Consider the following 13965-nt stretch of genomic DNA (forward strand, 5'->3'; position numbering starts at 1 on the left):
TCTTATGTACAAGGCAAATGTCCCCATGATCAGGATTAATGGAGCCTCAGTTTCCCCCACTCACGCTGGACCCAGCCACTCAGCCTGCTGTGGCCCATCCAGCAACTCCCGGGAGCCCCGTGGGCTCACGAGCATCAGAGCCAGTGGCTACAAAGAAATGGAAAGACAAAGAAACGATCCCGAGGGTCCTCCTAGACCTTCCTCCTAATTTGGGACTTGCGATAAGCAGCTCCTGACACCAGCCCACTCTGAAGGACGGTCCTTACGTGGTTGTTCACCTCCACACGCTTCACTTCCCAGGCCCCTGCAGGAGCTGAGCTGCTCGGCCCTGGGAGTGGGTGCTCGGATGCCCAGGGGGCGACACCCATCTGGAGGGGTGCCGGGAAGTGCTGAGTTGTCCGTCCTGTGGCTCAGGGCCCACCTGTCACTCTACACTGAGTCTTGCTTCCTGGGCCTGAGGAGGTAGCTTAGCCTGTGACTTTGTTATGGGGCCATCTGGCACTCTCTGCTTGTGTTACCAGCTTCTCGCCACCTTCACTCTGGGATGTGGCCACAAAGGAGGTGGTCTGGGTTCAGGGGAGCTCAGTAATGTGTCCAGAGCCCCCTCTGCTTGCAATGGGCGGAGCTGGGACCCAACACCCAGGCATCCCGACCCCACGATGCCGGTGTCAGCCTCACCCCCACTGCCCATGCTGGGACATGCAGGCTGGCGACACAGGGCCAGGCTGCCTGCACTGTCATCCGGTGACCTTCAGTGGCAGCCTGGCAGCTGTGTGACTGCCGGGCTGCTGTCTGGGACCTGGCATGTCCTGCAAATTGAAGTGCAAGGGGTCCCACTCCTGGGGGCAGGGGCTTGGGTCTGGTTTGCGCTTGCTGACAGCATTTGTGAACACTGGCTGAATGGCCAAGGTTAGGCGCCAGTACAGCAGCAGGGCGGGGTGGGGGGGCTGCCATCCAAGCTGGGCCAGGGGAAGGGCCCCCAGCGAATGAGCCTGCGGTGTGCCCGGTGCCCTGCTGAGTGCTCTGTGGAAGCGCTCCTTCAGGCTGCCAGGAGCCCTTGAGCTCCGTGGGGTGCTCTCCCCGTTTTTCAGAGGAGGAAACTGAGGCACAGAGAGTCTTTGCACGTCACCATTGCAAAGCCACAGGACAGTGACAGAGAACGGGGCAGGACCCTCCCTGGCCGTCCATTCTCTGGCGAGGTGGAAGCCAGGCCTTGGGCAACCGGCTTGTGAGGCAAAGCAGGACACTGCTCGCCCTAGGGCCCCAGGGCCCCAGGGCCCCAGGGGGACCTTGAGTTTGGCCCTTCAGCCGCAGAGGGTCTTTCCGCCCCAGGAAGGACGCCTGCATTCTGGAACTCTGCTCCTGCCATCTGCTCCAGCCCGTGGCCAGTACTCTGGGCCCCTCTCCCACCACCTCAGAACGAACAGCTCAAGCCAGGGGGGCTGCCTGGAGGCGGGCCCTCAGGACTGGCAGAGGCTGTGCTGCATTCAGACACAGCAGCGAGTTGGGGGTTCAGCCTGTTCCCTCAGCAGCCGTGACCTTGGGGTGCTAGCCATGCTGACGGGGCTGAGGTATCTCCTGCTCTGTCCCTGTTGTCAGCAAACAACAAAGTCCCAAATCAACTCCCGACCCTAACTTGTCAGACTCCCGGAAGTCATTCCATCTTTATGACAATTCTTTCAAACAAGTAATAGCGGCCCCTCCCCATTTTAATATGGAGAAACCAAAACAATGGGTGACACTCATTCCCTCATATAGTCACTGAAAAAAGTGCAGCATCTGCTATGGGCTCACCCTGGGCCAGTCTCCCTCCTGGAGCAGAGTCAGACTTTCCTCCCCAGAGCTGTGGCACCCCGCCACGGGCTGGGGCCTCCCCACATCCTCTGTGGCGGGGACCCGAGGAGGCCCCGCTCCCTCGTGGTAACGCCCTGCGCGCCCCCTAACCCCTCCAGGAGAGCGAGGACGCAGTCAAAGCCCTGGCGAAGGAGAAGGACCTGCTGGAGCGTGAGAAGTGGGAGCTGCGCCGCCAGGCCAAGGAGGCCACGGACCACGCGGCGGCCCTGCGCTCCCAGCTGGACCTCAAGGACAACCGGATGAAGGAGCTGGAGGCCGAGCTGGCCATGGTGAGACCCCTGCCCGCCCCGGGGCTCTCTGGGCGTCCTCAGCCGGGGTCCTGAGGTAGAGCAGAGCGGGGTCCCCTGGAGGGGGCCTGGTTAGGGCGGGGGGCTGGGGATGGTGAGCCCCACCAGCCCGAGGCACTGCCTTCCAGCCACCTGGGCGGGAGAGGAGGGTGGCAGATGTGGGGGTGCTGGGAGACCACCCACTCCCACGCCTCCGCACTCCCAGGCTGCTGTAAGTTTAAAAAAGGAAGAATAATGCTCCGCGAAATAAGCCAGAAAGAAAAAGAAAAATACCGGATGGTCTCACTCATAGCAGGAATTTAGAAAACCTAAATAAGGGACCAGGAAAATGACTAATTAATACAAAGTAAAAATCAAAATCAACAAAACAAGCAACTATAAGCCAGAGACATACTACGGGGGGGCGGGGTGGCTGGGAGAGGAAAGACTAGGGTCAGAATAAGGGGGGTGCAGTTGTATGGGGAATAGAATCAAAATGAAAATGCAGACATTGTGCGAAAATGAAAAATGATGTAAGAATTATATAAAATAAAATATTAAGAATAAATAAATAAATAAATATATATATTTTTTTAAAAAAGGAAGGAACTGTATCAAAATGTCAGTGACAGTTCTCTCTGAGTCGTGGGATTTCAAGTGACTTTATCCACCCCCTGCCCGCCACCCTCCCCACTCCACCTCCTACCATTTCCGATGCATCTGTAGTAAAACTGTTTCTTGGCTCAACAAGGAAAAATTACGTGTTTTTCTAATCAAAAGCAAGCTTCAAAGTCCTTCCAAACACCTTCCATGGAGACACCCGGCCCGCGTGTGGGGCAGCTCTCCCCCGGCCCCCACTGCTGGCCCAGGAGGCCCCCCCAGAGCCCGAGTCTGCTGTCCCTACTCCCGAGTGACCACAGCCACTCCCTGAACTTCTCTGGGCTTCAGTGCCCCGTAACTGGAGCAGGGTGGGAGCGAGAGTTTCAGTGCCACCTGCCTTCCCACGGGGTGACTGGGCAACCTCGGGAACCTCATGGCTGGGAGGAGAGTGCAGGGACTGCTGTGGGGTGGAGAGGCCCACGTGGCTCTGAGGGGCTTGGTGTGCTCTCCTGCAGAGCGTGATGCTAACCAACTGTGGTTACAGCGGTGGGGTCTGGCTTCAAATCTAGCCCCCATTGCTTCCTAGCTGTGTGACCTCAGTTTACCTCTCTGGACCATAATTGCATATGCTCCAAGGGCTCTTGGGGGCAGGTCAGGATCCCCGGGTCCTTCCTGAGTCTCCTTGTCCAATGCTGACCCCTAGTGGTGAGAGCTGCCGGCAGGAAATGCTGCCGCTGCCAGGAGCCCTCTCAGATGCTTCCCACCCGTGAGGTCCGGGTGCTGGCGGGGGGCTGCCTTCTGCAGCCCAGACACCTTTCAAGTTGCACACTTGGGTGAGGGGGAGGGCGTGCAGGGTCAGGCAAGGTCCCTGTTCTCCCAGGCCTTCCAAATGCCCTCTGCACAGACAGATGTGAGGCACTAGCCTCAAGCATCCTGGAGGACTCCAGGGCCTTTCAGTATTGGGATCCAGCGCCCCTCTGCTCCCGCCCTCACCATGCCCAGACCCTCAGCCGATTTCAGTTCTGGCCAACAAAACCAGGCTCTTGCCTCCTCCTGTAAGCATCTGCTAGCATGAGCCCTTAGGGTGAATGTTTGCAACTCAGGATGATGGATTTGTTGTAGTGTCTTCCCTGGGGCTCAGAGGAAAGGGGCTTTACTAATTGCCATGGCAATCCCAGTGTTGCTGGGGTCCCACCTAACTGGGGGTACCTTCCAGGGCTGCCGTTAACGGAATGTCACAACCTGAAGGCCTCCGGGGCTGCCTGCTCCAGGCGATGTGTACCCAGCTGTGCACTCTTAGAGAAATCACACAACCTCTCTGAACTGGCTTCTCCTCTGTCAAGCACAGATAGTCCCATGCCCCCTGTCGGAGACCTGGGGCGCCTGCGCTGAGCACATGGGGGTTTCCTAAGCTGTGGGGCGATCGTCACCCGACTTGGGAGGCAGGGCTGGCACACTCAGCCTCCCTCTACTGTGGGGAATTACGTTCTGGGGTCTGGCATTGGAAAGGGAGTGACTTCACAGACTCGTGGGGTGTCAGAGCTGGAGGGACCCCATAAGGTCACTGGGCCCAGGCTCGTCATTTTACAGATGGAAAAACAGGCTCAGAGGAGGCGGCGGCTTGTGTAAAGGACTCAGCTGGTCAGTGCGATGTGGGTGTAGCAGGCTCTCGACAGGGACTGTCCACTCTCAGCTGGAATCTTTCTCAAGACACCAGCTTTGCCAGGAGGCACCTGGGGTCTTAGACAAGGTATAGAAAGTTCTGGAGTTCGGAGAGATAAGACGAGGTTTTTCATTTTCTCTGCGTTTATATTGGGGGAAAGTTAGCACTCGGGGGTGACTCTCCATCTGTAGCATCGAGGTTCTCTGGAGACCCCAGTGCAAGGCCCTAGGGCCCCTCCCTGTGTCTGTGCCCCTCTACCCTGGCATGAGCCTGGGGAGCCAGCTGGGAAGCAGAGACTGTGATGAAGAGTGTGCGTTAATACATTTCTAAAATAATTTGAGATTGCTTCTAACAAAACCCCATCTGCCCAGGAGAGAGCTGCCTGCCCTGACCCCACGCTGCCCTCGCCCTGGGCTTCCTGGGGTTCCCCTCATTCTCGTGGTGTGGCCCTGACAGCCAGGTGGGGGACCTGCCCTGTCCCCAGCCTGCATCATGTAGCACCTGTGATGGGAGGTCACAGGTCGAATTTGAGGGCAGCGTGGGTGATGGGAGCCAAGGGGCGGTTTCTTACCCTCTCACCAGCTGGTCCTTGGCAAAAGTAAAAGTGTGCTGGGACCCTGGGAGTCCTCAGGTGAGGCCTGGTGTGCAGTGCCCCTTCCTGATGGGCACACAGCACAGAGCCGAGCCCCTGGCACAGAGGCCAGGTGGCGATGGTGGCTCACAGCCAGACGGGCTGCCGAGCAGTCCCCTGGTCACGTCACCTCCTCCTGTCTCCCCATCTCTCGCCAGGCCAAGCAGTCCTTAGCGACGCTGACCAAGGACGTGCCCAAGCGGCACTCACTCGCCATGCCGGGCGAGACGGTGCTCAACGGCAACCAGGAGTGGGTGGTGCAGGCAGACCTCCCGCTGACCGCAGCCATCCGGCAGAGCCAACAGACCCTCTACCACTCGCACCCCCCCCACCCTGCAGACCGGCAAGGTGAGTCCTGCCCCGGGCCCCAGCCAGCAGCTGTGGGGGGGGCTTCTTAGGAGACTCTCTGACCAGCGGGGGAGGCAGCCTGTTTATTCCACACTATGGCAGCTTAGGGGAGCCGGGGGCAGAGACCAGGAGCTCCTATTACTGAGAAGCCTAAGAGATGGAACTCAGGCAAAGCTGGATCCAGAGGTTCAGTTAATATCTGGGCCTGTCTTTCTGTCTCCCTCTCAGCCCCACCTGCCTCCATTTGGCCTCATCTTTAATTCATCTCTTTCCAGAAGCAAACAGTCTCCAGAAGTTCCAGGCTTTTAATTAAGGCCCTTACAGGCCCAAGTTTTGAGAAAGAGAAACTTTCTCTCTGTGTCCATGTCTAATCTCAATAGACTCTGACTGGCCTGATCACATGCCTCCCCAGACCACCACTGTGTCCAGGGAGTGGGCATGCTGAGCGGCCAGCCTGGATCACGACTGGGCATCCTAGACAGGGGAGGGGGGCAGGGAAGCTCCTTGACTGACAGCTCCACACAGTCACAGGGGGACTGACCTGACTGTTTTAGATGGTCTCCAGGTACCTGGTGGGGGAGAGGCCCAGCCTCTGGGTAGTGTCTGCACCCACTGCCCACCCAGCTCTGTTCTCTGTCCTCCCTGTGAGTGGTGGCTGCCTCTGTGTGACGGGTGCAGGTTAGAGACAGGTGCCTGGTCTCTGGAGCCCACAGGTCCTGCCATCACCTGCCTGTGAACTCAGCCTCTGACTCCAGGCCACCTCACTGCTCTGTCAGACCCCCTGGCCCCTGGTGGCCAGGACTGTCTCCCTACTGCAGCCCCACCGCTCATGTGCCCACCCAGAGTAGGCCCTCGGTCAGTTGGGCTGGACAGAAGTGTTTTTTTCCCCTCCCTCGCAGACAGGAAGGAACAGCTGGAGGATTTGGGGGGCTTCTGGGCTGTGCCTTCCGAGCTGAGCTAGGCACTGCGTGCTCTGGGCCTGATGTGGGTACGGCACAGGCTGACTTCGTAGATGTGAACACAGCATTATTCCAGGGAGTGATGAGTGCAGGCAGAGAAATCTGCAGCAAGCAGGGGCATTGGTGGGGAACACAGACAGCGGGGTGGGGGGCCAGGGGGCAGCTGGCCAAGGAGGCCTGCGGGACGGCTGAGACCTGAATGAGAGGAGGCCCGACAGGCAGCGGGGCCAGCAGTGCCAGAGGCAGGAAGGGGTGGGGGGCACTGTCAGAGGCCGGGGTGGCTCGGCTCAGTGAGGGGCGGCTGACTGGCGGGTGGTCAGGGCCCCATCCGATCTGGCCTCTCCTTCCATTCTCGGGGTGACCCAGTGGCTGGCTCTCGCCACAGGGCGAGGAGGAGAGGGAGGGCGCCGTGGTCTCCGGGGACAGCCAGCGATGCCCTAGCCGTGCGGGTGGCAGTAGGGTGGAGAGAAGTGGCCGGGCTTGGGTTTGGGTTTGGGGGGCTGCTGATGAGTGGGGGTGGAGGGCAGGGGGAGGGGGGCCAGTGGTGGCTTCCAGGCGGCGTGCTTGGGAGGCTGGTGTTGCCCGGCAGCCAGCATTGTGCCAGGCCTGGGGAGTGTCGGGGGCAGGGGGAGCACAGCTGGTGAGGTCCCTGGAAACGCCACCCCGTGGCCTGCGCCCTAGTGGGGAGAGTCTGGTGGGCTCCAGAGGCTGTGGGTGCTGCTCCCCAGCAGCTGCTCTGTGACGGGTGGGGCTGAGGAGTAAAGGGGTGGGAGGCTAGACAAGCCTCTTCTCTGCACCAGTCGTCTCCTCTGTGTCGTGGGGGCCTCGGGGTGCTCCCTGCAGGGCGGTCAGGGTGGGGGCGCGCTCTCCACCCCACACTTACCCGCTGTCCCTGCTTCGCAGCGGTCAGGGTGAGCCCCTGCCACTCGCGGCAGCCCTCCGTTATCTCCGACGCGTCCGCCGCGGAAGGCGACCGGTCGTCCACGCCCAGCGACATCAACTCCCCGCGACACCGGACGCACTCCCTCTGCAACGTAAGGCCAGCAGCCGCGGGGCCTGGGCCGGGGGCCCTGCCCGGAATCCCAGGGGCGGGCTGGAGGGGTGAAGACGTACCCGCTGTTTCCTCTCGTCCACCCAGGGAGCACTCTGGCGAAGGCACTTCCTGTTCTGTTCTTTCCTTTTGCGAGAAGAGATGGCTGTGGGGAGAGAAAGAGAGGAGGCCCGTTTGCTCCTTGTATCCGGGAGGGCAAGGAAAGTCCAGAGGAAGGCGGGCCCGGGTCGGCCGAGGGGTCTGTGTGCCCCGGGTCCCCTTGGGGGGGGGCCGTGTCCAGGACCCTGGGCCTCCCCTCCCAGACACGGCCCTGGCGGCACCACCTCAGTCCCCTGTGGGGCCGGCACTGCCCTCCGCACAGGAAAGAACGGGGCTGTTCTGAGCTCAGGAGCTTGGGCGCGCACGGCTTCCAGAGAGGAGCCCCATAAACTTGTCCCGAGTCTGTTGCTTATTTAATCAAACGCTTGTTGCTTGCATGCTGAGAGCAGCCACCAAGAGGCCCATGTCCCTGGTCAGCTAACTCCTGCTGATCCGTAGGGCAGATAGACGGGCTCCCCAGGAGTGAGGGGTGAACACAGGTGGGTCAAGTGACTATGGCCAGGAGGAAGCCATGTTGGGGCTCTGTCACAAAACCTGGGGGTTCAGAGTGTGGGGCCACTTTTCAGGCTTGTTCCATCATGGGGCTGACCATAGGGAGGACCCCCCACCCCCTGCCGTGGTCTGAAAACAGAGACAGGGAGAGTTAGGTCTTCAGATGTCCGGGAGGCTTTCTCTCAAAAGCTCTGTTCATGTGACTTTATTAACCAGAGAGAAAGCTCATAAAAAAGAAATGAGGTGAACAGAGAGGGAAAGAAAGACCAAATAACCTTTACTTACCAATGATATGATTATCTACCTGGAAACTCAAGAGAATAACCTGAAAAGCCATTAGCACTAATAATAAGCAAGTACATACGCCACTGGTTGAAAATCAATTTATAAAAAGCAATAGCTTTCCTACATATGAGTTATGATCACGGAAACTTTTTTTTTTTCCCATCTACACTAGCAAGGAGAAGGGCTTATAAAAATAGCTAAGGTTAAGCTTAAAATACATTGCCTGGTCCTGGTGCCCTGGGCAGCCCTGATCGGGATGGGGAGAGGGATCTGGGAATGTCTGCCTCGGGGGTGGGGCAGGCTCCCCATGATGGAGGCAGGGCTGTCCCTCACTCCCAGGCCCTGCTGAGGTTTTGTTTTTTATTTTTTTAATTAGGGCTTTAAGGAAGCCATTTGTGCCAAGACAGAGACCTGCTGACAAAGGCTGTCTTGACTGACAGGACTGAGGCTAGCCCCCAGAGGGGACACTGGCATCTGCTCTGTGGTTCTGAGGGTGCATATGGAGTTATACCCACAGCCAGCCAGCAGTGCCCTTCGTTACTGAGTGGGGAGGAGCGGCCCAGGCAGGGGCCAGATGCCCCTGCAGAGCAGTGCCCTTTGCAGATGAGAACCCCTTCCCAAGGGGCCCTATTTTCTCTTCTGGTGGCGGGCCCAAGTGCTGTAGGAAAACCCATTCTGCTGAAAGGGTTCAGCAAAGACCTCTTGAATCACCTTTGGCACAGGCCTAGCCTGTCTCCAGCTTGGTCTTGAGACATTCCTGCTGCTACCAGTGGTGGGTCTAGCCCATTGATCTCCAGGCTCACTTTATATAGGGCCCTGCCGCCAAGATTCGGGCACTTTAATAAGACAGTTATCCACATCAGTGGGCTCTGGCTGCATTCTCTTTGCCATACATAAACTTGGCAAAAATGAGCCAGTCCAGAGTAGACCTATCTTAGCTGCCTGCCAGTGGATGCTGTTGGCAAACCTTGAGCTGGGATGAAAGACTAAACAACCATATGATCCACCCCTGCCCTCCCTCACCACTTTCATCCCTCATCTCAGCAGATGTGCACACAGGTAGGCCAGGAAGAGCCTGAAAATAGCTCCAGGTAACCCTCTGTTCTCAGGTATCTGACCTGGCACCAATAAGAACAGCCTAGGCTGAATTAAGGACCTCTCATACTCTGGCTACTCGTTTAGAGCAGAGGAGAGGAACTCAGCACAGGGAAGTTGGAGAGGGCTGATTGACACTGGCCCAAGTGACACATATTGAATAATTTTCTTTCTTCAAGGGCATTTTGCCTGCAATTCTGTGAACAACCATCAGGGGTCTCCCCAGTAATGACTTTTGTGATCCAAATGATCTTGTGACCCCACACAGGATAACTTATTCTGGGATGTAGTGAAGGCTTTGTACACCCAGGAGTAGGAGAACTCAGCCAGCAGGAACCAGACAGTCCTTGTAATTAGCTCCACGATACACTGTCTAGAGTCTTTATATCCGTAAATCAGGCTAATGACTCCTGCCTGCCCACCCCACCCCACCCCCCATAAGAAAGTTACTGTGTTGCTTGTAAGGAAAGCTAGAGACTACATTGCCTCCTGAGTTTTTCTGGCTTCACATTCTCTATTATTGTGCTTTTCTCTATAAAATTACATTTCTTTAAGAAAAGGACCTAGTAAAACCAACCTCCAGTCCTAACTCAATGTACCAATTGGGGCTGGAACTCAGATGCCTTTAAGTGACTGAAACGTTGGCCAGAGGATATTGGGGGACAAGAGGCCAGAGCAGGCAAAGGCAGAGGGCCTCAGGTCAGAACCCCTAGTCTAAGAAACATCTCTGCCACGTGAACCCCAGGTTCCATCACTGTGCCATCTGGGAGTGTCTGCTTCAGTGGGTTGAGGACAGGCTCCCCATGATGGAGGCAGAGCTGTCCCTAAGGGATGCCTTCCTTTCACGGAAGATCCCCACGGGCCACCTCTGCTCTCCTGTGTGTGTCTCTGCTATTTCATCTTCCCCTTCTCCTTTGGCTACAGGGCGACAGTCCCGGCCCAGTTCAGAAGAACCTGCACAATCCCATTGTACAGGTAGGTGCATCCTCCCTCACTACTCAGGACCTTCCCCTTCCCCCAGCTTCACCACGACTTCATCCCTTGTCCCCCCGGACCCTTGATATCACCATTTCCAAACTTGGGCACCCAAGGCAGAGGAGCCAGGCCACATCACCCAAATCACACATGGGTTGGTACCTGAGCCAGGCTTAGTACCTGGGCCAGCCCTTCCATGTCCCCTTCCACACCTATACACCTACTGAGTACATCTTCCATCTTCCTGCCCAGGTGAGTCTCCTGACACCAAAGGCTGGTGACCCAGGCCATGGATTCTTGGGGTCCCCTTTGCTGCAGGGAAATTTCCTAAATTTATTTTTAATATTTTCACAAAGCATCAGACTAAGGAGGCTGCAGGGAGAAAACCAGCATGAACGGGAAGCTCAGAAGGGATCTTGGGATCAGTCTCTAGCCTGGGGGTTACCACCTGTTGGTCTATGCACCACACACCTGCATCAGGGTCCTCCAGGGTCAGGTATTCAAATGCAGATTTCTGGGCCCTTCATCTAGGAGATTCTCACCCACCAGATGTGGAGTATGGCCTGGAACTCAGGAAATTCTGATGTGTTTGGGAAACCATTAGTCTAGTCTAATTCTACCTTTTTGACAGAGAATGGCACCCCGTCTGCATGAAGCACTTAACTGTTTGCAAAGTTCTGCAGACACCACACATGCCCAGACCCCTGTAGTCACCCAACAGGACTATCCCGTCATCGTCATCGTCATTGTTCTTAGCCCCACATCACCCATGAAGGCACTGGGCTCAGAGGAGCTAGGGCTCTCCCTGGCCCCAGGGGCCTGACACAATCAGGACTGGAACCCAGGCCCCAGGCCCCCGCTCTCCTGTGTGTGGCCAGTCCTGCCCCTTACTTAGAGGCTTAAGGTCCTTGCTCAGCTGAGACGTCAAGCTCAGGCTGGCTTCTACCTCTTTCTGGAGCTTTCAGGCCCCTTTCCCCAGTCACTGGGATGGGTCGGGGAGCCCTTGCTGCAGTGCCCTGCAGGCCGGGCGCCAGCCCCAGAGAAGCACAAGGGGTGTGGGCACACAGAAGCCACCCTCTGGGCATTTCCATCCTCACTTTAGTGACCTCCTGTGCCCATCACCATGAGTCCTGCTATGTCCCTGAGGCCTGAGGGCTTCCCTAGCTGAGCCACCTTCCCTCAGCATCCTCAACCCCTGGGGTGGGCATGGGGGGTCCCCACTCCCTCCACCCCATCACCGCCTTGCCCAGTCCCGAGCTCAACTTGGCCTTGTTCTTCTCCCCTCCCTGTGTGCCCGGGCCCGACCATTCAGTCACTAGAGGATCTTGAAGACCAAAAACGGAAAAAGAAGAAAGAGAAGATGGGATTTGGCTCCATCTCCCGAGTCTTCGCCAGAGGGAAGCAGCGGAAGTCCCTCGACCCCGGCCTCTTTGATGGTACCGCCCCTGATTATTACATTGAGGAGGACGCAGACTGGTGATGCCACCTCCCCCGCCCGCCAAAGGCGGGTGTCTGTGCGTGTGGCCGTGCGTGCGAGCGTGGGGGCACGGGGGGCACGGGGGCGCGTGCGCCTGGGCGCGTGGGTGCGGGTGGCCGGGCCTGGAGGAGCAGACGCGCGTGTGCCCCCTCCCCGCGTCCACCTCTGTAACTGATGTACATACTACAAACGTGTGTGACTCTGTCAACTCTGTTGTCTTTGGGGCGATACAGCTGTGTTGTTAACCTCAGTTTGTTTTTTTGTTGTTTTTTGGTTTGTTTTTTTTTTTCAATGTTTGTTCTTTTTTTTTTTCCTTATTGTTTGGTTCGTTGGGTTGTCCCCCGCCCCCACTTTTCCCCTCCCCTCCTCCTTTTTATGAAACTTGAAAACTTGAAGGACTGCTGTGTATTTGTAAATAACAAAATTATTGTGCACTCTGTGCTTGTAAATGTCCCTTGTCCAAACTGCTACTTTCGGAGCCCGTCTCCCCAAGAATGTGGTCTGTTTTTGATGTGTCCCTCCCTCCCACCCTCTCCCAGTGTGAACGCGTGGGACCAGACCCTGACTCGGGGCGCAGCGCCCAAGTCACTTTAACCACCCATTGCCACCGTCATCAGGGTAAGGTCCGCCCTCCGCAAGGACTTTGGAGCCTAGGCCGAGCGCCTTTTCCGGGCTGGGTTTGTCAGAGATCAAACGGGCTCTTTTTAACAGCCTGCCAGTTTTTAAATTGCGTTGCCGTTTCTTTCTTGATGGAGAAAAAAAAAAGAAGAAAATTGTTTCGTTTAATTTATTTGCACAAATGCAGAAAACTTATTCTATCTAAATTATTGCATAAATATGGGGATGTCTATTTTTCCACGGGGCGGGCGGGAGGTGGGTGTTTCTGTCGACTTGTCTGTTCTATTCTCACGCTGCTGCCAGACTGTGCAAGGTCGAGTTTGGGGTGACCAGAACCCAGGGACCATTGGCTTTCAAAGCTTGCTCGTTCTGTTCTTCCTTCTCTCCCCCCCCCCAAATTCTTCCGCCCCTGCATGGAAGTGTGTCCACCTGGCTTCCAGAGCTCTCCCTGGCCTCACTGGCTCTCCATTTATTTATCTGAACTAGAGGTCACTGACCTCGGTGGGTGCCGTGCCCACTGCAGTGGTCACCTTCTCTCGGGTCTGACTTTGAGAGAGGTTGAGCCCCGGGCGAGCTGGCCGACCCCTCACCATAGGGCATGACCGCAGGCCTGAGTAGGCTCCTCTCTGCACCTGTGTCCTTCTCATCTTTGGTCTGCACAAAGGTCAGGAGTCATGCGGGGAGGTGCCCCACTCCAGGGGAGTGCTATGGGGTCACAGCATCCAGCACCACCCCCTTGCTTTCTGGTTGGTTCCTTCAGCCACACTTAAAAGAATTCGGGATCCCAGGGGCCCCCACCTCCCACTTGTCACTGCAGCCCGAGCCCGCTCATCCCGGGAAAGAAGGGTGGGTGGGAACATTTGGGGAGCAGTGTGGGCCCACAGTGAGGCCTCACCATCAAAGGAACCATGTGTTTTGTGACGCTGGGTCATGGAGGAGACATGAGCTGCTCAGCCAGGTGCTTCCCGGAACTAAAACTCCATCTCCCTTTTCTCTTGACCTGTGAATCCGTCCCCGCTCTCTCTCCATCTTAACCACTAACACAGCTCCATTACACCACCCTCTAAACAACCAGAGTTGTGTTTCCACTCACAGCGACACGTTGGGCTCTTAAAGAGAAACGAGATTTTAAGATGCTGGGGCGTCTCTCTCAGAATGGATAGGATACTTCGTCCAAAGTCTCTAAAGCAGAGAGGCCCCGGCGCCTTCCCCGCAGACCCGGTGGGGGTGGGAAGCAGGTGAGGAGCTAGCGGGCACCCTTTTCCCTTGGCTAAGCTGTTTGACGAGCCTGGCCGGGAGGGAGAGCTGCCAGAGCTGCATCTCTCTCTGCAGAGAGAGATCTAGAAAATACTTCCTCCCCCACCCCCTCCCAAACTGGTGAATTTTAATTTTTTTGGTTGATTTTTATGGTTTTCCCTTTACTTATGAGAAACTAAGATCACAACCACTCCTGGTAATGATTTAGTAGTTCCTTTTCATTTCAGTTTTTTGTAAATTAGGAGATAATTCTAAGAGTTACTAAGGATGATTTATTTAAGAGAACTACGTCACA

General features: G+C 56.7%; 1 protein-coding gene across 6 annotated transcripts in view; it reads left to right on the top strand.

Moving 5' to 3' along the window:
- Positions 1 to 13965, top strand: part of KAZN (kazrin, periplakin interacting protein) — a 353192-nt gene that overhangs the window by 306570 nt on the left and 32657 nt on the right. For 4 of the 6 annotated variants that reach the window (XM_054691610.1, XM_054691611.1, XM_037498868.2 and 1 more), the window contains 5 exons: positions 1953 to 2123; positions 5173 to 5362; positions 7225 to 7355; positions 10268 to 10318; positions 11631 to 11754. In XM_054691610.1, coding sequence (XP_054547585.1) covers positions 1953 to 2123; positions 5173 to 5362; positions 7225 to 7355; positions 10268 to 10318; positions 11631 to 11754 — 667 coding nt within the window. Of the gene's footprint in view, positions 1 to 1952; positions 2124 to 5172; positions 5363 to 7224; positions 7356 to 10267; positions 10319 to 11630; positions 12041 to 13965 lie in introns of those variants that run through there. The other 2 variants (XM_054691613.1, XM_037498869.1) reach the window with 2 other exon arrangements.

This window comes from Talpa occidentalis, unplaced genomic scaffold, assembly GCF_014898055.3.
Source record: "Talpa occidentalis isolate TD23 unplaced genomic scaffold, MPIMG_talOcc4v2.1 talOcc4.9, whole genome shotgun sequence".
Taxonomy (NCBI): domain Eukaryota; kingdom Metazoa; phylum Chordata; class Mammalia; order Eulipotyphla; family Talpidae; genus Talpa; species Talpa occidentalis.